Below are 27,168 nucleotides of genomic sequence, written 5' to 3' on the forward strand. Positions count from 1 at the left end.
CGGAGACGTCTGTACTTATCTTCAATAGGCTATGTAACTGTTTGGAAAATTCCACTTCATTTGATTCCTTGTCGTGGGAGATTATTGATTTCGCAATTCTAAACCTCTATCACGCCCCAAACCTGGGGAGGCGTGGCTGACATCCGGTGTCGTACTGGCCTAAGCGAACCATTTTGTAACTTATTCTTTCTGTGACCATCGTGGACCAAAATGACAACAACTCGTAGTGCATAATGTAAATGGGCGAACACTTTATCAATAAACTATCATTCTTAAAACATGAATACATATGGGCCGTCAAGGCCTCTGACATACTTTACAAAATGAACCTTTGTCTACAAAGCCTCTAAGATTATTTGACATCAAATGGGACAGGGTACTGGCCTACCTATATGTTTGTAGCAAAAGTCTAACACAATGACTTATAGACTCGGCTGCACTCCGAATGAGGTGGAGTCTTACCGATCCTTTGTTGAATGCCAATCGCGTCTACTATGAGGGCTCGTCAAACTGATTATCTATACCTAAAGGCATTAATGCAGCGTCCCCAACAAAAGGACGTCAGTACGAATAATGTACTAAGTATGTAAGGCATATAAATAAATATATAAAGAGCATGGAAAAAACATGGAGTAAAGGACTCAACCTGTAAGTCTGGATGACTCTGTAAATTATGAAATACTTATAGTGTCATGCATATGCGTATGAATGTCATGTCGTGAATAGGTACATGTGTTCATCACATCATCAAGCCTCTGAGGGCATCCCATCATATCATCTTGGCCACTGTAGGCAAAATTATCAACGTATACTAGCTGATCAGGTGGTGGTGTGTATATAACACCGTAACCTTTTCCCACATCCCATATACATATATACATACATATATACGTATATATAACGTCGTCTGGTCATGGGTCAATGTACACGTATAAATGAATGCAATGCATGAGAAGTACGTCAATAAAATCTTTCAGAATGTCATAAGACCGTTATGCCTTTAATTAATATCATAAAATAGACTTTATCAACTCACGTATTTTTTTTGTGAGACCCATGAATAGACAATAGAATAATAAGACTTATGGGAAATCAAGAATATAACCATCTCTAGCATTTCTACGAATAGAGTCATTTATGGAAATTGTGCATTTGCTCGTTTCGTTTGTGTCGTATGGATCATGCCAAAAGAAAAAAGGGATAGCCTTAACATATCTAAGTCGATTCTCTTGACTATCCCTCTAACACCAGCTAATTGCAACAAAATACGTGACGGCAAGATCAGAGTAGGAAAAAATCCGTATGATATTCCTTGTAATCTTCTTTATCAATTCAGCGGACATTGTCGCACGTCACTTTAATCTTCAAGAAGTGATAAAGAACCATCCTTAAGCTTATAGAAGCTATAAGTCAACACAATTGAGCAAGGGGCTCATCTATAGCAATTTCGACAGCACCTCCCCTACTTATTTCATTTTCCTCAAATCTGAAGCATCAATACTAACATATCCAGCACACAACCAAACATATACATATAAAAATCTTACCTTATATCCATCATAAGAAGCTCAAAAAGCAGCCCAACAAGACTCAACACTACTATTTCTCCAAATACTTATCTTGCATTTTTCCTTTCAAACAAATTATTTAGGACTTAGATATGATCAAATTCATAGAGAAGAGGAAGAACTCATCTTTAAAGAGCAAAGAAAAACTCTTCTTTAACTTGAAAAGACTCACAACTCATCAACAACATCATATAAGTAATCTTCACACCAACTACAAGACCTTTTGTGTTCGACTTGGTTGATTTGGCCTTAGGTTTACATGGGTGAATGTTAGGAGAGAGATTATAAGCTGTAGGAACATAGATTATGGTCGAGAATAGGGTTTGGAGAAGAAGCCATTGATTTATAACAAGTGGATAAGTTTCCACCGACCATGTGGGAGATGATTTCAGCAATTATCTTAGCACAAACATAACATGTTTTACAAAGATCCGATTAATCAATGTTTTATTAAGTTGGAAAGTAGACTTGATGAATTGCATTTAGAGAGGTTATTCACCCCATAAAACCTTATATAATAGGAGATATAAACCCATAAAATTCAATTTACAAGTTAATCTCTCACTTAAAAATTCATAATTACCCAATTAATCATATAACTATGAATTATCTCAACTTATTTAAAATACTACTCACTTTTAACATACCTTATACAACTTACTATTATGATCATATGGTACCTTGTAAAATAAATACATACACTATTATTTTATTAAAATATCCATGTAAAAATACATATATTTTCTCAACTTCTAATTTTTCTAATCTCATACAAAGAATTAATTTTGCTAGCAAAGTAAAACTCATATAAAGAATATATAAGAGTCAATTCCATTCCAACTCTTCACCCAAAAATGGACTAACAAAGTAAAACTTTTGCTAGCATTAGCTTTTGGATTTATTAACCCTTCCGTATAACTAATAAATACTCTCTATCTAAGATAGTGATTTTCCTCATTGAAAGACAATGGCTTTAGTCTTATTTTATTTTTGTTTTCAATATTTAATCTAGCATTAGATGAAATGTTATACTAACGAGACTGTGATATTGTTTTTGTTAAAAATGGGAATTAACATCTCGTTCCATTATATTTATGAGAAAATAATTTCTCTCTTTACAATAAAAAAAAAATCTCATAAACTTTCTCATATTATATATGTGTAAAATTTAAAGCATATTCGAAAGTAGTAATATTAATAGCTATATAAAATCATAATTTTTAAAACTTTTACAAAAATATTCCACTTAAAATATCATATCAAATGTATATAAAGGTTGTTAAACTTACGGGGTGTAACAACCTCTGTCTTCTATTATCTCACAGATGGTGAGGACACGTGCTACCGGAGATGACCAGGCACCCGCGCCCCCCGCTAGAGCCGCCAGAGGCCGGGGCCGGGGTAAAGGTCGAGGACGCGCACGTGGTGCAGCCAGAGCACCCGCGCGAGCTGCTAAAGAGGAGCCACCAGCAGCTCCAGCCAGAGCCCAGGCGCCTGATACGCCTACTGCTACTACTACTCCAGCTCTCCAAGAGACCCTTGCACAGTTCATGAGCATGTACATCACTCTAGCTCAGGAAGAGTTGATTCCCCTTGCTGCAACCACATCTCAGGCCGGGGGAGGAGCACAGACTCCCTCCGCCCGCACTCCAGAGCAGCGGGTTCAGGTTGATCAGATCCCATAGGTTATGCCGGTACCGCCTGTAGCCCCAGCTCAGCCTGAGGGTAGGGCAGTAGCTTTAGAGGAGGAGCAGCGAAAGCTTGAGAGGTACAAGAAGTACAAACCTCCTACATTCAGTGGTCTAGCATTAGAGGATGCTCAGGGATTTCTGGAGGAATGCCACCATATCCTCTGCACTATGGGTATAGCAGAGTCGAGTGGGGTTTTTTTCACTGCTTTCCAGCTTCGAGGAGCAGCCTATCAGTAGTGGCATACTTTTGAGTTGGACAGTTCGGCCAAAGCAGCTTCCCTTTTATGGACCCAATTTTCAGTTTTGTTTTTGAGTGAGTATGTCCCTTAGAGCCTCAGGGATGCATGGCGTGCAGAGTTTGAGCATTTGTGCCCGGGTACTATGACTATATTTGAGTATATTGTCCATTTCAATGACTTGGTTAGAGATTCACCGGCCTTGGTTTCTACAGTTCGTGAGAGACTTCGCCGGTTTATAGAGGGGCTAATTCTCAACATTAGGTTTAGCATGGCCCGAGATTTGGAGATGGATATTTTTTATCAGTAGGTGGTGAGCATTGCTAGGAGAGTAGAGGGAATGCTTGCTCGGGATAGGGAGGAGAGAGAGGCAAAAAGGTCTCGATAGTTGGGCCATTATTCTAGTGCCCGTGCCCCAGCTGCAGTTCATCATGGTAGGGGTTATGTGAGTTGCCCCGTTCATTCAGCTCTTCCAGCAGCCAGTGGTATTCCAGCTACTCCTAGACCTCAGGAGCCTTATTATGCACCTCCAGTATCTAGTGTGCCTCCTACATGGGGTGCTTTTAGTGGTCAGTCCAGCAGACCTGGCCCGAGCCAGTCATAGCTGCCATGCCCTCCCAGAGTTGTTTTGAGTATGGCGACACACTTCATATGGTGAGGGATTGCCCTAGACTTATGAGGGGTTTACCTCCACAGACTTCTTAGTCGTAGCCTGCTCTGCAGAGTTCCCAGTCTATGATCACAGCACCAGTTACTAACCTACCTGCTCAACCAACTAGAGGTAGAGGTCGCCCTAGAGGGGGAGGCCAGGCTAGATACTATGCCTTTCCAACCCATACTGAGGTTGTTGCCTCTGATTCTTTCATAGCATGTATTGTTCTGGTCTGTCATAGAGATGCATCGGTTCTATTCGATCCAGACTCCACTTATTCTTATGTGTCTTCTTATTTTACCCCGCATTTGGGCGTATCTCGGGATTCCTTGAGTTCCCCTGTTTATGTTTCTACTCCAATGGGAGATTCTCTTGTTGAACCGCGTTTATCGGTCATGTTTGATTGCTCTTAGTGGTTTTGAGACCAGAGCCGATTTATTATTGCTCAGCATGGTGGATTTTGTTGTTATCTTGAGCATGGACTGGTTGTCATCCCATTATGCTATTCTTGATCGTCACGCCAAGACCGTGACACTAGCTATGCTAGGTGTACCACAATTAGGGTGGAGGGGTACTTTAGATTACACTCCCAGTAGAGTTATTTCATTTCTTAATGCTCAGCTAATGGTTGAGAAGTGGTGTGACGCATATCTAGCTTATGTGAGAGATGTCAGTATTGAACCTCTACAGTTGATTCAGTCCCAGTAGTCCGGGATTTTCCTGATGTGTTTCCAGCTGATCTTCCGGGCATGCTGCTCGATAGAGATATTGATTTTAGCATTGATCTATTGCCAGGCACTCAGCCCATCTCTATTCCTCCTTATCATATGGCTCCTTTTAAGTTGAAGGAGTTGAAGGAAAAGTTACAGGAATTGCTTGATAAGGTCTTTATTCGGCCCAGTGTGTCACTTTGGGGGTGCTCCTGTCTTGTTTGTGAAGAAAACGGATGGTTCTATGCGTATGTGCATTGATTATCGCCAGTTGAACAAAGTTACAGTGAAGAACTCGTATCTTTTGCCTTGTATTGATGACCTGTTTGATCAGTTATAGGGTGCTCACGTGTTTTCTAAGATTTACTTGCGTTCAGGTTATCATCAATTGAAGATTCGGGAGCCAGATATCCCGAAGACTGCTTTTAGGACTCGGTATGGTCATTACAAGTTCCTTGTTATGTCATTTGGGCTGACCAATGCCCCAGCAACATTTATACATTTAATGCACAATGTATTCCGGCCATATCTTGACTCGTTCGTCATTGTCTTTATTGATGTCATTTTGGTGTACTCCCAGAGTCGGGAAGATCATGAGCGGCACCTGAGGACAGTGCTTCAGACCTTGAGAGAATAGAAATTATATGCGAAGTTCTTGAAATGTGAGTTCTAGTTGGATTTCGTGGCATTCTTGGATCACGTAGTATCGAGTGAAGGGATCAAGGTGGATCCAAAGAAAGTGGAAGCAGTGTAGAGTTATACCAGATCATCCTCAACTACAGAGATCCGTAGTTTCCTTAGTTTGGCGGGTTACTACCGTTGATTTGATGAGGGATTTTCATCTATTGCAGCACCTATGACCAGGCTAACCCAGAAGGGTGCTCCGTTCAGGTGGACGGAAAAGTGTGAGGAGAGCTTTCAGAAGCTCAAGATAGCTTTGATTACAGCCCCAGTATTGATATTGCATACAGGTTCGGGGTCTTATACTGTCTATTGTGATCCTCGAGGATTGTCCTTGGAGTGGTATTGATGCAGGATGGTAGTGTGATTGCCTACGCATCCAGACAACTGAAAGTGCATGAGAAGAATTATCCTGTCCATGATCTCGAGATATCCGCTATTCTTCATGCCTTGAAGATCTGGCGTCATTATTTGTACGGTGTTCCTTGTGAGATCTACACTGATCACCGGAGTTTGCAGTATCTGTTTAAGTAGAATACCTTACTTTGCATCTGAGGAGGTGGTTAGAGCTGCTTAAGTATTATGATATCACTATCTTGTAACACCCGGGAAAGGCCAATGTAGTGGCCGATGCCTTGAGTCGCCAGGCGGAGAGTTTGGGGAGTTTGGTGTATCTACCAGCAGTAGAAAGGTCCATGGCGATGGATGTCCAGGCCTTAGCCAGTCAGCTTGTGAGATTGGGTATTTCGGAGCCTATTCGGGTCCTAGCTTGTGTGGTTTCTCGGTCTTCCTTGTTTGATCGTATCAGAGAGCGTCAGTATAATGACCCTCATTTGCTTATCCTCAAGGACAAGGTTCTGCATAATGATGCCAGAGATGTGACCGTTGGTGATGATGGGGTATTGATGATGCAGGGTTGGATATGTGTACCCAATGTTGACGGGCTTCGAGAGTTGATTTTGGAGGAGGCCCACAGTTCGTGGTATTCCATCCATCCGGGAGCTGCAAAAATGTACCAGGATTTGAGGCAGCACTATCGGTGGAGGAGGATGAAGAAAGATATAGTTGGGTTTGTAGCTCGATGCCTCAATTGTCAGCAGGTGAAATATGAGCATCAGAGACTGGGTGGCTTGCTTCAACAGATAGAGATTCTAGAGTGGAAGTGGGAGCGGATCACCATGGACTTCGTAGTTGGACTCCCACGGACTTTGAGGAAGTTCGATGCCATTTAGGTGATTATGGATCGGCCGACTAAGTTCGTGCACTTTATTCTTGTGTGTACTACCTATTCTTCAAAGCAGTTAGCTGGGATTTATATCTGAGAGATTGTTCGCCTGCATGGCATTCCAGTTTCCATCATTTCAGATAAAGGTGCTCAGTTTACATCATGGTTCTGGAGAGCCCTTCAGCATGAGTTGGGTACTCGGATGAAGCTGCACATAACATTTCACCCCCAGACGAACGGACAGTCCGAGCGCACTATTCATATTCTTGAGGATATGCTCCGTGCGTATGTGATGTAGTTTGGAGGTTCTTGGGATCAGTTCTTGCCACTTACGGAGTTTTCCTACAACAACTGTTATCAGTCCAACATTCAGATGGCACCGTATAAGGCTCTATATGGTAGGCGGTGTAGATCCCCAGTGGGTTGGTTCGAGCCGGGCGAGGCTAGATTATTGGGCACAGATTTGATTCAGGATGTTTTGGAGAAGGTTAAGGTGATTCAGGATAGACTCCGCACAGAGCAGTCCAGACAGAAGAGTTATGCAGACCGGAAGGTTCGCGATGTTTCATTTATGATTGGAGAGCGGGTCTTGCTTCGGGTTTCGCCTATGAAGGGCATCATGAGATTTGGAAAGAAGGGCAAGTTGAACCCAAGGTTTATTGGCCCCTTTGAGGTGTTGCGATGTGTTGGGGAGGTTGCTTATGAGCAGAAGTTTATCCTGTATTTCATGTTTCGATGCTCCGAAGATATCACAACGATCTGCCTTACGTGTTGGATTTCAGTTCAGTCCAGTTGGACAAGGATCTATCTTATGTTGAGGAGCCAGTAGCTATATTGGACAGGCAGGTTCGAAAGCTGAGGTCAAAGAGCATTGCACTAGTAAAGGTTCAGTGGCGGGGTCAGCCGGTCGAGGAGGCAACTTGGGAGATCAAGCAGGATGTGCGCAACCGTTATCCTCGTTTTTTCACCACTTCAAGTATGTCTTTATGCTCGTTCGAGGACGAACAAATGTATTAAGAGGGAGAGGATGTAACAATCCGGCCGGTCGTTTTGAGAATTAACACCCCGATCCCCTATTAACTGCTTTTTGCGTGTCTTTTTCTGCTATTGTGATTGCCGGGATGGTTCATCTTGCGTTTTGGAGTGTTTTAGGACACTTAGTCCCTAAATGAGAGTTTAAAATCTTAGAATTTGGACCGTAATCGGAGCAGTGTGAAGACGGCTGAGGAATGGAATTCCGTCAATTCCGTTAGCTCCGTTGGGTGTTCGGGCTTTTGGGCATGTCCGGATTGTATTTTGGAGGTCCGTAGAATATTTAGGCTTGAAATGACAAAAGTTGAATTTTTGGAGTTTCGAGCCGATAGTGGAATTTTGATATCGGGGTCGGAATCCAATGCTAGAAGTTGAAATAGGTCCGTAGTGGTGAATGTGACTTGTGTGCAAAATTTGGGGTCAATCGGACATGGTTTGGTTGGTTTCGACATCGGTTGTAGAATTTTGGAAATTCAAGTTCAGTAGGTTTGGATTGGAGGGTGATTCGTGGTTTTAGCGTTATTTGATGTGATTTGAGGACTCGACTAAGTTCGTATGATGTTTTAAGATTGAATGGTATGTTTGGTTGAGATCCTAGAGGCCTCGAGTGAGTTTCAGATGCTTAACAGATTTGATTTGGACTTAGGCATTTTTCTGAAGTTGTTGAACCTGATATAATCGCACCTGCGGATATGGGACCGCAGGTACGGTGTTGCAGAAGCGGCTGAGTGGACCACAGAAGCGGAAATGGACTTGGCATCAGAAATCGCAGATATGGCTGGGGGACCGCAGATGCAAAACTGCAAATGCGGCCCCAACCCGAATAGGTGACTTCAGCACCTGCGATGATTTTTCCGCAGGTGGGGGACCGCAGATGCGGTGCCCCCCCCCCCCCCCCGCAGAAGCGAGATCTCTAGCAAAAAAGGGCCAAATCGAGGGTTTTATCGTATTTTCAATTTTGGGACTTTTGGAGCTCGGGAGAAGGCAATTTTTGTGAGGATTTTAAAGAGGAAATCAGTGGGTGACGATTCCTAACCCTATTTTGTTTATAGTTCATCAATCTATAGTAATTAAATTTGAGTGGAAAAAATGGGAATTTGGGGAAAACGTTCCCTAATCAAATTTTTGGGATTTGATCGGGTTTTAAGTGTCGGAATTGAATAATTTTTGGACAAGTGATCTCGTTGAGTGAATGGGTATTCAAATTAGTAACTTTTACCCGATTCTGAGACGTGAGCCCGGGGAAGATTTTTGGGCGTTTTCCTATTTTCTCGCCTTAGCTTTAAATTCATTAGTTAAATTAATTGATTGTAGTTATATTTACGTTATGTAATTGATTTGATTAGATTTGGGCCACTCGGAGTTGGATACTCATGGCAAGAGTGTGATATCAAATTGATTTGAGTTTAGTTTGAGTTAAGTGGCTTGCCTAACCTTGTTTGAGGGAATTCCCCTTAGGATTTTGGTATTGTTATTATATGAATACCGTGTACATGAGGTGGCGATTGTGTGCACGTGCTAATTGTTGAAAAAACCCGTTTTCATTAAGTAGATAATTATGTTTTCCTTTAATTAAGCAATACTAGTACATGTAGTCTCCTGTTTAGCTTAGGAAAGCATGATTACGTGCCTTAATTGTCTTATCTGCTTTAGCTGTTTACCTGCTATTGTGCAGCATGTTTAGGGTTGGAAATACCTATCTCTTTGATACAGACTTGAATAGAACTGTAGATTTTCTTGTTGAGACTGTTGTGTATATTGATTGAGTTGTGTATTTACTTTGGGACTACGGAATGGTATTCCGGGAGATCCCCATGGATGTTTACTTTGGGACTACAGAATGGTATTTCGGGAGATCTTTCTACACATTTATATTTGGGACTACGGGACGGTATCCTGGGAGAACTCCCTATACTGGATATTTACTTTGGAATTACGGAACGATATTTCAGGAGATCCCCATGCATATTTACGATTTGGACTACGGGACAGTATCCCGGGAGATCCTCTGCACATTTACGTTTGGGACTACGGGACGGTATCCCGGGAGATCCCCTGTTGCTTTTCTCTGTGTACTGAGTTATGATTTCTCCTGTGATTTCGTTTTACTGACTGTTAGCAATTACCTTCACTGCCATATTTCGTACTGCTTTATCATGTTATATATATAACCAGTAGGGCCCTGACTTGATTTTGTCACTACTTGACCGAGGTTAGGCTTGACACTTACTAAGTATCGTTGTGGTGTACTCGTGCCCTTTCCTGCACATATTTTTCATGTGCAGATCCAGGTTCTTCTTCTCAAGCATACTTCCAGTGAGGCGAGACGATTCAGAGACTTCGAGGTATATCTGCCGCGTCCACAGACCTAGAAGTCCTTCTCTATTCTCCCTTCAATTATAGACTTTCCTGTATTTTTCTTCGTTATTAGACTTCTGGAGATAGAAATACTATGTACTTCTTTAGCTTGTGATTCATGAGATTCCGAATTTTGGGAGTGCTATGTTCAGTTCGAGAGTGTTATTATTGTATATGCCGAGCGGCATTTTAAACTCCTTTATTATAATTACCCGTTGATTGTTAGTTTCGTATCTTTGTTTCATTTTTCGAAAATCGTTAGGCTTACCTAGTCATAGAGATTAGGTGCCATCGCGACAGTTCACGGAGGGAGAACTTGGATCGTGACAAAGCACATGAAGATTGACCTTCATTTTGTTAGAGATAAAGTTGCAAGTGGTGATCTCATTGTTAAGCATATACTAACAGAGAAACATACAGCTGACATTTTCACCAAAGGATTATCAGTTTCTCGGTTTCATATATTACGCTCCAATCTTCACATTACACCTCATGCTCGGATTGAGGGGGATGATAGAGTATAATCTTAAGGATTGTATTTGATTTTGTATAATGTAGGATTTGATTTTTAGAATATTTTTTGTATAATAGGATCAGATATGATTTTGCATAATATTTTTGTATAATTAGAGGATCGGATATTATTTGGTGTGCACATGTATAAATAACTGTATTAGAAATGCAAAACTCTAAGTCATTTTACTTACTCTCTTTAATTCTTCCTACGTGCAATAGTACAATGTGTAAAGATTAGAGATTCATTCAACAAAATTTAACTGAATTATCATCAACTTTAGTTGACGGTCCTTTCACTTGTGTAAGAATTAGTATTATTTTCTATTTGTTGTTTGCAAATTGGTGCTCGCATATCAAAATAAAATAATTAGCGCCTAATCAAAGTGGTAAAAACAAATCGATCTATAACAAAAAAAGAGATATTAAATTACCTATAATTTCAATTTCTTTCACTCTAATTTCACTGTCATATTTTTGTTTATTTCCAATCTGTGGTCTTTTTCTCAAGACTTTTATAAGTTTAATTAATTAACCACATATTGTGTAGCATTTTCTTATTTGAATTTTTAGTATGTAATATGTAATATAGTATTCGATTTTTGAAATAAAAAACAAAAGAAAAGGATTTTGGTGGTATAATAATTTGTAGAAAAAGTCCCTAGTTATAGATATTGGCACCATATAGCTAACAAATATATATCATAATAAAAATATGTATATCACAATTTTATTTTCCTTCTTTGTGTATATCAAAATGTATTGTATATCAATTTATTTTACCTTCTTTGTATATCCAAAATATAAAATTTATAAATATAGTTGCTTAATTTTTATTGTTGTGTCTTTATCAATGTATATTACAATAAAGAATTGTATTACTTGCATATCGCGACACATCGAATATGTGTATATCAAAACGAATATCACAAGATTATTTTCCTTCTTTGTATATACCAAAATATATACCAAAAATTTATTTTTCTTCTTTGTATATTAAAAATGTATACCAAAATTTATTTATTCCCACGATTATATTTATTATTTTATATTTTAAAACTTGATCTAAACCTGTTATATCAAAAAAAATTCCTTCTTTGATCAAGAAAAAAATTTAATACAATTGTTCGGAAAGAATTTTGCCCTCTTAAAATCAAATTGGACGACTTGATTCCAATTTAACCTTATATTGTCAAATCTAATAATGTATATCACGATATACAATATGATATACATATACGTATACATGGCGATATACATAGATGTACATCATCTCAAACACATATATTTTTATTAATTAAAAAAAGAGGGAAGAAGAAGAAAATTAGAAGCTGCCTCTTGAAAGAGAAGGAGAAGAACAACAAAATTCATTAGTACGAGAATTTACATTTAAGCTACCTGATACCCGTTGAATCTAACAAAAAATAAAAAAGAAGAAAGAAGATAATTTTGTATGAAGACAATGCATCATGCATAGCCCAATGGAAGGGAGGGTTCATAAAAGGAGATAGGACAAAGCACATTTCACCAAAATTATTTTTCACACATAATCTTTAAAAGAATGATGATATCAATGTGCAACAGATTCGTTCAAGTGATAATATAGCTGATTTGTTCACCAAATCTCTACCGACATTAACCTTCAAGAAGCTAGTGTACAAGATCGAGATGCGAAGGCTCAAAGATGTGAATTGATGCACTTATTCGGGGGAGTTAATACGCGTTGTACTTTTTTTCCCTTATAAGGTTTTGTCCCACTGGGTTTTCCTTGCAAGGTTTTTAACGAGGCAACTAAAAGGAGTATTTCTAAATATGTGTACTATTTTTCCTTTACTAGAAATTTTTTTTATTGGATTTTATTTTAGTTAAAATTTTAACGAGACACATTATTTATTGAATAAACATTCAAGAGGGAGTGTTATAAATAGAATTGCACTTAGAATGAATGTCTATTTTCTAAAGAGTTTGTTACTTTGTGGCTAAGTCATTATTCCCCTATAAATAAAAGGGGTTTTACCCCATTGTAAATCATGTGAAATTCAATAAGAATTATCTCTCTCTTTTCCGTGCAATATTTCCCTTTTGCTTTGTTGTTTTATTTCAATCTGAAATATGATTTTTCGCTTTTTACCTCTTAGTTTTTACTTTTTGGATAGAGATATATCTCTCGTCAGTTTCTGGGAATTTGGCTATATTATTCCAATTTTGTTGGGCTTAAATTGCTAAATCTAATATATTGCCAAAACGTGTTGGCAGTTGTCATGGTGTGCCTAATACACTTATCTTTCCCCTATTAATAAACGGGTTGAGAAAATCCGACCCGGTAAAGACCGAAGCTACCTTGGTTTTGCAGAAATGGCTTGTCACTCAAGTAAAAACAAGTACTAGAGCAAATCAATTCTCCGTCTAAAATAAAACAGTCACTTCTTAGCTACTAAGGATTTGTTTTTCTAAAGCTGTAATAAATCTGATCAAAGATGTTTCTCACTAGGTAAACTTCATTATTCGGCTTAATCTAGGGTTTTTTTCTCAATACAGTTATTTTCTTTTCAAATCTCTGAAGAATTTGTTATTTTTTTGTTACTTTTTCTCCAGAACTGAGTATGATAGAGGTGTGAACACATTCTCTCCTGAAGGAAGATTGTTTCAAGTTGAATATGCTATTGAAGCCATTAAGGTAAGTTAAGATGGAATTATTAAACGGATTTATTTATATGGTTTAAATGGTTTAATTTAGATTAAGTTTTTTTTTGTTGTTTTGTGGGTGTAATAAAGTTGGGATCGACGGCAATTGGGATAAAGACTAAGGAAGGCGTTGTTCTTGCTGTTGAGAAGCGAATTACCTCTCCACTTCTGGTTTGTACTCTTCTAGTTTACTTTAATATGAATTCCTGCTTTGTGTTTCATAAGTTAATTGGGTTGGATTTAAGTTATATGCACTGATGGTGTAAAGGTTTTCTTTCAATATCAGTGTATTTTGACCTATTATAGAAGATATCTTCCCATTTTAGGGGTTACCAATCAAAGTTCTTATAGAGAATTACCCGCAGCTTCCTTTTAAGTGACTTGATGGTGTAGAATTTTCTTTGTACCGTCATTGAACTTATACTCGATTGGGTTATATATGTCGCGGATTTAATGTTGTAACTAATAATTGTTTTATGAACTTTTTAGTTCTCCGTGGACTATACTGGGGTTGCAGAACTGAGATTTCATCAGTGAGTTACCCTGTGAAAAATTTCTGGTCCAAATTTTCTTTTAGGTCGCATGCGTGGGGGTGGGGGGCATAATCCACTATGTGCCTATGCAGTTTGTCAAATAATTTGAACAATTAGATTTGGATGAATAGTAAGATAAGAAGTTGGAGTCTTTTTTTTTTTTTTTTTTCTCTTGAGAAGCAAAAATTGGGATATTCTGAAAATAAGGGACTGGTGCTTTTTGATGTAATAGGAAGTAATACATGTTTAAGAACTTGTTTGTTTGAAAGAGCTTTTCCCTTTCACTGCAAATATTGGAAAAGCTCTCTTTGTTCGAAGTTAATGTGTAGCAAAATAATCCTTTTGGATTCTTTGTAAATTGACCATTCACAGCGAATGAACCATGAATGTGCTTGTACATTTGCAAACAAATATTTCATATCTTTGGAGAAAATAACATGGCTTAAAATTTAAATGGAGGTGTAGTACATAGCCAGAGGATTACCTGCCATGTGACCTTTCTCTATCTCTAAATATCTTTAATAACATGGGACATACATTGGTGGAACCCTTATTTTTGGTCGAGAGGGGACGCTAACCACTAAGTCTAAACTTGAATTCTCTAGTTTCTTGTGATGCCATGCCCGTTAATCGAAAGACACTATCTAGTGCTAGGTACAACGTTAAGAAGAGCTTTTTAGATACTAATAGCTAAAAGAGGTAGTGGCTATGTCAAAAGAAAAAGGCTGAGCAAGTTTTAGATCAGGAATTTTGAGAAGTAAGGAACTACTGTCCTGTTTGTTGCCTCTTGCTCACCTTTTTAGCTTGCTTGGCTATAACTTTTTGTGAGTTTACTACATTTCAAATTGAAGAAATTCTTTTTCTTTAGCTAATCCTTCAGTTTATCTGTGTTTATTGTCATTCATAACTCAATTTTATATTTTTGATCTTGCAGGAGCCAAGCAGTGTGGAGAAAATTATGGAAATTGATGAGCATATTGGCTGTGCGATGAGTGGATTGATAGCTGATGCAAGGACTCTTGTTGAACATGCACGAGTTGAAACTCAGGTATTTAGAGCTGAAGGTTAAACCATTAAAATTCAAGTCATTCTATGCAAGGAAAAGGTAACTGGCTAAGCTTGCTTATTCTGTATTCCCTCTTTTCAATAGAACCACAGGTTTTCTTATGGTGAGCCCATGACTGTTGAGTCCACAACACAAGCTCTGTGTGATTTGGCCCTGCGATTTGGGGAGGGTGATGAAGAGTCTATGGTAAGAGCTTTTTCTTTACTTAGCAGTTTCGCTCTTGTTACTTAGGGACAGGTATATTTCAAGCAGAACCATTCAAAATCCCAATTCATTGCTTTCTAATTTTGATTAAAAGCATGTGCCATTCAATATTTTGCTTTTCCCATTTATTTTGATTGAACTTTTGGAGCTTGATTGACGACGTAAATGTACTTGTACTATTAGATATTTTGTTAGTGTTGCTACTTGAGTGGGTAAAAATCGTACTTTATTGACTGGATTGAGCTGTTTCATTTTATGGGGCTGGTGAATCATTTGTGATTACGCTGTTTTCTCATCTACCTGTCTCATTAAGACACTATGCATGTACATGTAACAATGCCTGTGTGTGGAATACTGTTGATTTTGTATATTATTACTTGGACAGAAAAATTATTAACTTATAGTGAAGGTCATTAATTTACTGCTCATCTCCGTTCTCTTGTATATGTGGGGTCTCGGTATCCTAATGTACGTGAAATGCTTTAGACATCTGTATACAGAAGCCCTGTATTGTACTGATAGAACTAGAGGCTGACTGATGGATCTAGAGATCTTCATTTAAGCTGGCATTTGCTTTTATGGTAGACTGATGGTGACGATAGAGACTATTGGGTGTATTTCCTCGGATTATATAGTTCTGTGTACAGAATGTCTTGAAAGATGTTTTTTGATCATTTTAGTGTGTATAGATAGTCTGTGTTGGGTGTGTATGGATACAAATATTCTCTGTCCGATTGCATAATCTGTAGTTATGTTTTCTAGCGCTGACTTAGTGCAAGCATTTATAAAATATTTGATTACTTATCAAAAAAAAAAAAAAAAAACCTCTGTCCAATTTCTACATTCTAAGAATATTAGATATCTTGTAAATAAAATAAAAAGAAAAATTAAGGAATGTGAGATCAGAAAAAAAATTCTGCTTTATAACATGTATTTATAGATGATAAATCTGAGCGGAGGACCTGGTTAGTTATGGTTGTTTTCCGTGAGTGGATCTGATTCATCGCGTAGAACATTTTGCTAGTGCTCACACATAGTCTCTGTCATTTTGTTTTTTCTCTCTTGAAAAAATCTTAAACAGTAACGAGGTGAGCTGAGGTCTGGATCCTGTTAAAACGCACGCTATCTAGAATAATTGATTTCTCGTCAACATATATGGATGGCACCTTGTTTCTTCTGTTTCGACTAGAGTAAGATTCAAGTCTTCCACTAAAATTCATTATCTTTGATTTTATGCAGTCCAGACCTTTTGGTGTATCACTTCTCATTGCTGGCCATGATGAGAATGGTCCGAGCTTGTAAGTATTTGCTTTTCGTGAGATTGTTGGAAGTATTGCATTATATTCTAAGTTTTCTTCTCTTTTTGTGTTTGATCATGCTTGATGAAGCTGCACGCAATCATCTATTAGTTTGTCATCTTGTTTTGTGTTTGTGCATTAGATACACCCCTAGATATTTTCTGCTGATTAACAGTTGGTTGCCTGCTAGTTGAACCCTTTGCCAACATGGCATAACTTTCTGTTAACATGCTACTCTACAGTTTCCAACCTAGTAAATCTCGCCAGTCATCCAATCTACATACAAGAATCATGATCCAAGCTTCCTATTTCTCTTTTAGTTTCCTTTTTCCATTTAACTTCATTTGTGTGTGCACGTGCTTGTGTGTCTGTGCATGTCAATTGGTCTTAATTGTAACTTTTTCATCAGTGATCCTGAGTTATTCTGGAAAAGGACTGATCACGCCCAACTCTAGTCCTAAAAAGGATAAACGGTCGCTGCAAATATAATCCGGTCTAAATGTCCGGAGTCGAATCCCACAGAGAACTAAGGCTTAGCTATATCTGTTTAATATCACTAAAAAGACAAGTTTGAACAATTTTCTAAATTATAAAGATTGAGATTTATATTTCTAACTAATTAACTAGCAAATACTAGAAAATGGTAAAATTATCAACTAACGAGACAAAGGGTTGGAGACTAAATTAAAGAGGTCTAGAGTTATGATTTCCCCAATTGTCGGAATCTTTCTAGCTATATTCCCTACAATTTTGCCAATGTATTATCTACTGATCATGAGCACTTTAGGTGCCGTAATTCTCTCTTGAGCAACTACAACAATTTACCAGACATATTCTCTCGAACTACGCTAGTTGGCTTTATCTAACCGCTCATAATGACCACGTCAAGGTTTTGTTATTTCTAAACCTACCTTTAAACCCGCTGTATTGATTTCTCACATACGTTAGGAGTGACGTTGTTCAACAATCACCTAAATATGTATCCTTTCTCAAGCAACACATAATAAATAGGCACAGTCAATCGATGACCATTCAATCAACAACAATAAACACGTAGTTGAACAAGTAGAGAAATCCAACGGCTTAATTATATAAAAACATAACAAGAATTTATCCTACAAAAGGTTCTATCAAAACCCTAGATAGCAATTTAGCTATTCATAATAGTATGTAAAACTACAATACTAAAAATCATAACCAACAATGAAAAATAGGAAGAGGAAGGAAAAACTCGTTGAAGAATTCCCCGCCTTGCTCCTATTGTGTTCTTGACTCCTTAGGTCGAATCCTCGGTCTCCTTAGCCTCCTTAGGTCTAATTTTTATGTCAAAAGTGTGTCCCACCCTTAAAAATACCGTTTTTCCATTTATATATACCAAGTAGGGTCGGGCCCAAACAATTATACCTTCCCCTACGCGAAAAAGGACAATATTTCACGTTTGGACTGCCGCGGTCAACCGCGGTATATGGCAGGTATACTGCCTCAGCCCGCCTCAGCTCCGCGGTCGCGGTTTCGACCGTGCTTTTCACCCTGTTCCGTTTGGAATTTGAAAAAACGTAAAACATGAAAGTTGTAGCCCTTTGAGTTAGCTTTCCAACCATATATTGTGGAGCCCAAATGGAGTTTTGAGCAAAAAGTTATGTGCATTTTACTAGACAGTACGCAATATGCCTACTCGAGTCTTCGTTTTGTTGTTTTATCATCCGTTGATCCCCGAATACGATCCCAGCTTAATTCCTTGGGCTTTTACTCAGACTTCAAAGCTCCAAATCACTTGAATTCATTCCATAACATCTATATAGCTCGAAATCACTCCTACAAGGCATAAAACACACCGTTAGTACAAAACACTAGCGATTAAAGCGCAAACTCAACTAAAGTGCAGTAAATTAGAGTGTAATAATCGACTAAAATACGCAATTATAGCCTATCATCAAGGACAAAAGGATTCATTGACTTAATTTTAGCATTTGGTGACGTTTCCGGCTTTCCCTTGTGTGAATATTCTCCCAATCAATATTGCTTAATTAGGAAGTTCATATTTTGGTAAAAGATGAACACAAGTGATGACTGCTGTGAGTTTCCTGGAAATACCTCTGACAGCTTAACATCTAGTAATGAGCTTGTGTTAATCCAGACATGGATTCGACTTGCCTTGGCTATTTACTTTCATGGGAATCACGAGATCAAAGAAAGTCTGAAATCAGAAAATGAATGATGCCACTAAAATGCTTTAGTAATGCTAAAAGTAGGTATAGAATGCTCCTATTATGGTATACCTATTTAAACATGAGAACTGTAACTGATAATTTATGTTATTCCAAGAATTAAATGGAGGATAGAGGAGCGGGCCCATTATCCACCGAGTTTCGAACGGTGTGCCATTGGCCCTTGAAATTCCTCATTTATAAAGAAAAGAAATAAATGGGGTACATAATTTTTCTAAATATACTTTGAGGGGAAAATAGTCATTTTGAGCTACTCGGCTGCCCAGCCTTTAGTTGAAATCCTAATTGCAGTTATCCTTTAAATTCATCCTAGTAACCATCTGGTACCCTGTTAACAATATGCCGTTTGATATGCAGATACTATACTGATCCTTCTGGCACTTTCTGGCAATGCAATGCAAAAGCCATTGGTTCTGGTTCAGAAGGTGCTGACAGCTCTTTGCAGGAGCAATTCAACAAGGTATAAGAATTAACTACTTTATTTTCTACTTAACCTGCCATACCTATGTAGAGTCAGCCTATGGTTCTTGTTTTTCAATATTTGATGTTATTAAGCACCTATAATCCCAAACCACCTCCTCCTTGAGAAAACGAAGTATAAAATCAACGAGAATCTACTATAACTAGAGTGGTAGGTCAGCTATTTCTGGAACCTAGTAATTGGCTTGATATGGTTTTGCAAGCTGATCTGAAGTGCATTATTTGCTATTCTACAGGACCTCACCCTTAAGGAGGCTGAAACAATTGCACTGTCAATTCTAAAGCAAGTGATGGAAGAGAAGGTAAGCTCCATGATAATACTGTATCTTTATTCTGATCTGTGTATTCTACTACTATTAACTGAAAATCACCTTTTATTCGATTCCAGGTGACTCCCAATAATGTTGATATTGCTAGGGTATCTCCAACTTATCATCTCTACTCGCCTTCTGAGGTGGAAACTGTTATCAGCCGCCTATAAGAAGAAAGCTCTCTTGTTACGCTTGTTACCCATTTCTCTATTATGGGCAATCTTTACTTCCAACTGTTTTAGAATTTGTGGATTGTATTGCCCTTTCTAGCATGTTAAATTATTAGCATTCTGACTCATAGACAAATGGTCAATCCCTTTACGTTGCTTGGAAATTCCCTAGGGTGGGATGGATTGTTTTCTGACGAGGTCTAAGATTCAGGTATGGTTGAGAAGATACGTTTTCCATAGAAAGGCTCGAGTTACTTTCTATGCAATATTGTGTCTGACGAAATGCTTAAAAATCCCCTAGATGTGTCTGTTACCTAAAGAAAAATATGTTATTAATGGCCTTTTGTTATGTGGCTCTTCAAGCGAGGGAATTCTATTATTCCTTAGAATGAGTTTGTATTCAACACAGAAGCACATCCTTTGCCCAATCAAATGAATTTCTTGAAGTTAATGATGCTTTGATTGCAAGAATGATTTGTTAACAAATGGAATTAGAATGTGAGCTGAAAAAGTGGAACCAATTAGATTAAAATGTTGGTGGCTGAAGTTTCATCTGAAGCTCAATGTTCATCTTATTATGGAGAGCAATCGAAATGGCTACAATCTTGTAAGGTGTTAGTGTTGTAGTTTTTCAATGGAACAACTTGATAGATTGTCATTCTCCAGTAGTACTTGGCAGACAATCTTGTAAATTTTTAAGTGATACTTAAAATTTATTTCTCCCTGATTCATGTTGCCTGACATTTATGTAACGAGATCAATATAAGAACATCAGCCTTTCGCATTGAATTATCACGTCACATTAGTTGAAAGAAGATACAAATGATCACCATCTCTAATGACATCTGCCTCATCTATTTCTACATTTTCTGCATTTACAACTTTCTTGATATTGTACTCCCCAAATCTCTCACCTGCAGTTACACAAGATTGCCAGGTTAGTTGCTTGACCAATAGTATCATGAAGGACTACTGCACACTGAAATGATTTAGTCATTTTTGGTCATATTAGTAATTACTTAGGTTCCTTAACTTTAAGATTATGTAACTATATATAGTAAGGTGAAAGAATCAATCCTAATCCTCCCACCCCCTTATAGAAAAAAGGGGAAAAATCATCTCCCATTTTTGTATAAGTTCTTGGGCTCAGTCATGTTAGCGGGTGAAATCATGGATAACATGATTCAAATCTCAACGAAGAGCCAAAAAAATAAAAAGAAAAGAAAAACTATTAGGTGATTTCTTTCCATCTGCCTAAGCCTTGGTAGGTAGAGTTACTCAGTATATATGCTGATGGGAGGTAGCAAGTGTAAGCACGTGATTTTTGTCCTATATGAGAAAGGTGTGACAACAAGTACCTGTTGAATAATGGAGGTGTAAAATGGAGGTGTAAATTTAGCTAGCCCAGACATCACTAAGGGTGTGTTTGGTATAACGGAAAATGTTTTCCGTGGAAAATGTTTTCCAAGAAAATATTTTTTTGGAAAACAAGTAGTAATCTTATTCATTTTCCGGTGTTTGGTACGCAAATTAAGGAAAATGACTTCTCAAGAGTATTCATAAATAATTTAGATATAATAAACATGAAGCCATAAACTTTCAAACCAACAACCTTCCGAACCCACAAATTTCATAAACTTTCGAACTGCTAAATTTTCAAAACCGCGGAATTTCGAACCCGTAAACTTTATAATTTCTAAACCCATAAACTTCCAAACACATAAACCTTCGAACTCATAATTTTGGAACATGTAAAATTTTGAGCCTTTAAACCGATAAATAATAAAATTAAAACTGAAAAATATATTTAAAATTTATTTTTTCGGGGGATTCGGGGGGAGGGGAGGGGGCGGGGCAGTAAAACGAAAAAAACAGAAATTTAAATTACAAAAAAAAAGTAAAAAAAAATCTTTTTTGTGCGGGCAGGTGGGGGGTTGGGGTGTGTGGTGGGTGGTGCAGAAAAATGAAAAAACAGAAATTTGAAATTGCAAAAAAAAAAAAAAAAAATTAAGGTAAAAAAAATATTTTTTTTTTGCGGGGGGGGAGGGGGATGGAGAGGTAGTTGGGTGGGTGGTGACGGAAAAACTGAAATTTGAAAAAAAAAAAAAAACCTTTTTTTGGAAAGGAGGTGAGGTGGGTTGATGGGGTGGGGAAGGTTCAGAAGGAGCTTTGGAAAATGTTTTCCCTTCTCTTGATAAGGAAAACATTTTCCTCCAATTGGAGGAAATGAATTGATAAGGAAAATATTTTCCAAAACATTTAAGCCAACCAAACATGGGAAAATTGGGAAAAATGTTTTCCTTCATACCAAACACACCCTAAGCTTCCTCTATGCGCGAAATCTGGGTTAGGGCCAACTCACAAGAGTCCATTTTACGTAGCCTTACCCTACATTTCTGCAAGAGGCTGTTTCCATGGCTCAAACCCGTGAACTCCTGGTCACATGACATCAGCTTTACTAGTTATGCCAAGGCTCCTCTACGAAGATATATAGTAAGGTGAAATAAAAGCTCACCTGCTATTTTGAATAGCTCTTCAAGTGTATCAGGTAGTATTATTAGCTTCCCATAATGCTCCTTAAATGAATTATTCTTTTTCATATGAATGGTAACTCTCTTCTTTGTTGATTTTGTCCCTTTTGCACCAATAAAGCTTGTGGAAGTAGATCTTCTATTGCTTGAATAAGAGCAGCAGGGAACCTCATTTCTTGAATTCTTGAATTGACTACTCCTTGTTTCTTCATCTAAGCTAGTGAAATTTCCTTTCTTCTCATTTAACTCACTGTCATTTTCAAAATCTGATAACAACTCATGCATGCTTTTATTTCCTTCATGTTCTGCTTGAGTTATTGCTATCAACCCTTTCGCGTCGAGTTGATCTCCATTACTGTCACCTTCATCTTCTTCTTGTTTTTTAACTCTAGCTTCTAAATTTTGGATATTTATGCTAATCAGGTTACTGGGATTGGTTGGTGTATCTTGTTGTAAAAGATGAGAGTAGTTTTCATCTCTTTGTCCTCCATTTGACCAGTTGTTGAAGACTAAATTTTGGTCACTTTCTTGGTCCGCATAACCAAAGCCTCCAAAACTTTGTAGCTTCTATTTTCAAGAAAAAAGAAAATAGTTGATACTATATTTCACTTTGCTCATACATAGAGGGAAAAAAAAAGAAGAAAAACCAAGGAGAAGTTGGCTGAAAACAATTCATTCATATGTTTTTTACACTCACCAGAACAAGATTTTTCATTATAATCCCTTCATCTTCTGGATTTGTTCGAATAATGTTCAATAGCATTGTCGTTTTCACGCGTAAAATTTGAGAAAGCCGAGTTGTTCTAGCAGTATATGGCTGTGGCCTGTCAAATAAAACCCCTATTTCTCCAAATGATTCTCCAGCAACAGCCTTTCCAATGATCTGTTCGCGGACAGGTTTCAGAAAAAAATATTAGGCTAAAGTATTTGAATTCTATATTTAAAATGAACATAATGTGGCTGAGTGTTTATACTTGTTCATTTCCATTGATATCTGCTAGCAAATCCTGCAATAATACATAACTGATTAATAATATGAACTGCAAAATCCAAGAATTGAAGTAATTATTCAAAATTTGTTAACTTACCACTGCTCCAGAGGCTATTATATACAATTCTGTTGGAGCCTCATTTTGTAGAATCACATCTTCCTTGGGAGGGAAATATTCAACTTCCATTTCAGGAATCTTAAAGCAGGACAACACATCATTTTTTCAATAAATTTTAGTATGTCATAGTGGTAAAGAATAGTTAAAAAAGAAGGCCAAATTACTTTTGAATTTGATAGGTTCGACATTTAAATTTTTGGCACGAAACACAATATACTTTTGAATATGATAGGTCCAATGTTTAATATTTGTTGAAATTTGGTGGTTTCCACGTATATATATATATATATATATATATATATATATATATATATTTAGATACTGTATCGAAAATACTGGTTCCGTTGAATCCATTGAGTATAGGCTGTATCCGCCTAAGTGGAAGGTAACATGTATCGAGTGAAATAATGGAGTTCACACTACCATTATGAATTTAATGTTTGTTCAAAACTTATTGGTTTTTCATATATATATGTATATTCTGCACCGAAAATACTGGTTTAGTTGAATCCATTGAATATAGGTTGTATCTGCCTAAGGGGAAGAGGGGTCAATATAGAACAGAAATTACCAGTTGGAAAAGCATGTCCCTGGAAACACCTTGAAACAGACTGATATTTTGAACTATTGGGAAAAACAAGTAATGTGCAATGCTTGTTTTGATTGATTTTGGCAAGACATTCAATGTCTCATTTTGTTGTAATGCTTCAGTTTTGAACTTGAGACAGACATGAGACAAAATCTGATCTTGTATCCGCGGCGACAACTGATTTCGTCTTGCAAATTCTTGAGCTGCTTCAACTTTATCCCTCTGCATAACAAATCACGAAGTTGAATAACTTTTACACTATCAGTATATTTTAACAGGTTATAATACACGCTAAAGAGAGAGAGAGAGAGCATACGAAATTTCTGGTGTAGCCGGTCTTGTGAACAACAAGATTTGTCATGTTACCAATGATATACGATGTCAATCCTAAGTTGAATAACATGTAGAAGATATCAAAGAGCATTTCTCTTGGATTTTCAGCATGTAAATCTCCATATCCAGTTGTTGTTAGTGTTACAATAGACCAATAAAGTGAAGTTATATATCTATCCCATAGACTTTCTTCTTTGAAATCAGGATTTGATGCACCAATCCATGTTTTTTTTGTATCAGGATATCTATCTGCAATCACATAGTTAAAGCATCCAGCACAATGCACTGCAAATAAAGTTACCTGAATTCAAAAAACAAAAGAAATGCATATTCTTAGTAATGAATTAATATCCGGAGTTATCTTTAGGATCCTATGCTTAAATTATATATAACTGTGACTTACAGAGATCAATTTTGCATATCGCGTCCAAAAATAGTTAAAACGGATGTCCTTTTCAAGCCTGAAGGAAAGCAAAAACTGGATTTATGTGAGAATATGGTTCAGTATGCAAGCATTAGAATTTGGTGCAATATGCAAGCATTAAGTATATTTAAGAATAAATTACGCTGGATGAACCTTTTTAAAACTACAGTTTACATTCTGATCCCATCAAGGAAAGTTCTGTGAAAATAGCCCCATGTTAGAATTTTAAAGCACGCTTCAAAAAATTTCAATGAAAAATTCTGGTGATTGGTCAGCATTTTGTGGCCAATTGCACAAAATATGGGAACCGTCAGAATTTTATGACGATCACCATAACTTTAACTTGCAAAATTATGGCAAAAATCAGAATTTGACAGAATCACCATAAGACTTGCCCAAGATATTCCGACGACGAGAGACTATTTTCCCAACATTTTTTTTACTGAGGTTAAATTTTTAATGGTGACACCAAATGATACTATTTGTGTACATCACCAATTATTTAGGTTAAATACACTGATAGTGATTTTATATTATTAGTGCAATTTAACCTATGATGACAGGGTAAATAATTTTTACGCTACCAGTATAGTATATACAGTGTTCGAACCAACCTTGCAAACAAGGCACTGACTCTTCTAAGACGCCAAAGCCTGAGCATACTGAGCAATTTGAATCCAACTCCATCACTTCTTTTGTGATCAATAAAGAGGAAAGCATGAAATGGTACAGTGGAACAAACATCAAACATGAACCAGGTCGATAAATACCTGTATTTAACCATGTAAATCCCAATATTAGAACGAGTCGCAGAAAGAAACAGAAAGAAAGAAAATATTTGAAAGTTGCATATGTACCTTATTGCTATCTTCTTAGGATCATCAACAAGAATATAAGATTCTGGATGAAGATAAGCCATGAAAAAGGTAAGGAAAATGTCAATAGCAAAGAAGCAGTTGACAATGTTGTCAAATATGACAAAGCCATCTATTTTGTATTTCAGAAATGCAAACTCGAACGGCGTAATCCAAGCCGTGTATATGACAAGAATCAGTAGAAACATCTCCCAAGCCCTGCAAAAAATATGAGCTTTTCCATAAAACAGTACAATAGTATCCTGAAAAGAGACGGATTCAGGATTTAAATTTGACTGGTTTGATATTTATGTTCTTCTCACTACTGAATGTATTGCACTTTTCCTACTACAGGTTGAGGTTGTTGTAATTCTTTTACATATATATTTATGCTCCGTGTATTACCTGTAACGAGGATCGAAGGGCGAAATGATGTATTTTCGAAGCTTTGTGTCATGGTTGATTCTTGTTCCAAGAGAAGGAAGGAGATGATCATTGGAGAAGAAGTCACAGTTTTTAGTATAAGAAAATGACATTTTTGATCTTTTATTGTTGGTGGGGTTTGAAATTTTGGAGTTTTTTTTTGGATGCTATAGTAACTAGAGTTTATTAAAAAACTAGTTTTTATTAGTGGTAAAGTGGCCTTTTGAAGAGCCTTATATATAGATATGATGAAAGTGAAGCTGTTGACTGTTGCAAGTTTAGTCACTAGTCAGCCTTATCTTTTTTGGTTAGAATTATTCTTTTGATATGCTTTGAACTTATGGAAAGTGATAATGCAACTTCTGTGGTATCATTAACGAGAGTAAAGGAAAAAATAAAATGAATGGTAAATAGAAGGGAATACATTATTTGTTGAGTCGTGTTTGAACAAGAAAAAGTAGTTTATTATCATGCAGCAACTTTATTTCTTAATCAAGCCATTTGAGGCTGATCCAAGATATAAATTTAATGGGTTCGGTTTTAAAATTTTTTAATATTAAACTCACTATATCATTAAAATTTTGAATTCAAATATAATAAGTGTTGAGATTTTAGTAGATTTTTACGTATAAATCCATATTCAATATCAAAAGTTATAAGTACAGTTGAACTCATAGACGAAAGACTACATTCGTCCCTGAAGCCCATCCTTGATCCATGGGCTTTGCCCTAAGCAGAATGTGTAAAAATTGTATGGGGTAGCCATTTTTTAAAGTGATATTTATTTTTTATCCAATATTTTTAATACTGAGCAAAAGTAGCCACTAATCTATTATAATTAATAAAAGACGGTATTATCCTTTCTTCTGTCTCTTTTCCTTCCCAAATAGAAATGCAGTGTTTATACCGGCGACTGCGTTTTTGTTATCAGAATCATTGCTCAATTCTGCTTCATTTGGCTAGTTCGTTCGAATACCATTAGATTGACCAAAAAGTGGTCATATCGATTTGTTTCATCTTCTTTCATTCCACTATAAGATTCATTTTTCAGGATGTCAAAATAAATAAATGAAAGAAACTGTGTCCTTAGTTATCGGAATAGTTAAGGACGGGTAGTACTTAACTTAGACTTACAAGCTCATAAATTAAGGATAGCTAGTCCTGAACTTACAGTAACAAACTCATAAGTTAAGGATATTTCGTCCTGAACTTAGACTAGGAAGTTCAAAAATTAAGGATACTTAGTCCTTAATTTAGAGCTACA

General features: G+C 37.1%; 2 protein-coding genes across 2 annotated transcripts; one reads left to right on the plus strand and one right to left on the minus strand.

Annotated features, from left to right (window-relative positions):
• The first annotated feature begins 12,923 nt into the window (after nt 1–12,923).
• On the plus strand, nt 12,924–20,003 carry LOC104212832 (proteasome subunit alpha type-5). Its single transcript, XM_009762191.2, has 9 exons — nt 12,924–13,157; nt 13,262–13,343; nt 13,442–13,522; nt 14,819–14,932; nt 15,035–15,136; nt 16,394–16,452; nt 19,038–19,140; nt 19,397–19,462; nt 19,549–20,003. Exons 1-9 carry the CDS (start codon nt 13,144–13,146, stop codon nt 19,639–19,641), a joined length of 714 nt encoding a protein of 237 aa, XP_009760493.1. The 5' UTR covers nt 12,924–13,143; the 3' UTR covers nt 19,642–20,003.
• Nucleotides 20,004–20,047: 44 nt separating this feature from the next.
• Nucleotides 20,048–26,091, minus strand: LOC104212831 (potassium channel KAT3-like). Its single transcript, XM_009762189.2, has 11 exons — nt 25,887–26,091; nt 25,485–25,700; nt 25,242–25,397; nt 24,607–24,664; nt 24,187–24,504; nt 23,853–24,092; nt 23,261–23,359; nt 23,147–23,179; nt 22,870–23,055; nt 22,157–22,739; nt 20,048–20,555 (listed from the first exon to the last, which is right to left on the minus strand). The coding sequence occupies exons 1-11, from the start codon at nt 26,015–26,017 to the stop codon at nt 20,434–20,436; spliced, it is 2,142 nt and encodes a 713-aa protein (XP_009760491.1). The 5' UTR covers nt 26,018–26,091; the 3' UTR covers nt 20,048–20,433.
• Nucleotides 26,092–27,168: the final 1,077 nt, after the last annotated feature.

This window comes from Nicotiana sylvestris, chromosome 12 (genome assembly GCF_000393655.2).
Source record: "Nicotiana sylvestris chromosome 12, ASM39365v2, whole genome shotgun sequence".
Taxonomy (NCBI): Eukaryota; Viridiplantae; Streptophyta; class Magnoliopsida; order Solanales; family Solanaceae; genus Nicotiana; species Nicotiana sylvestris.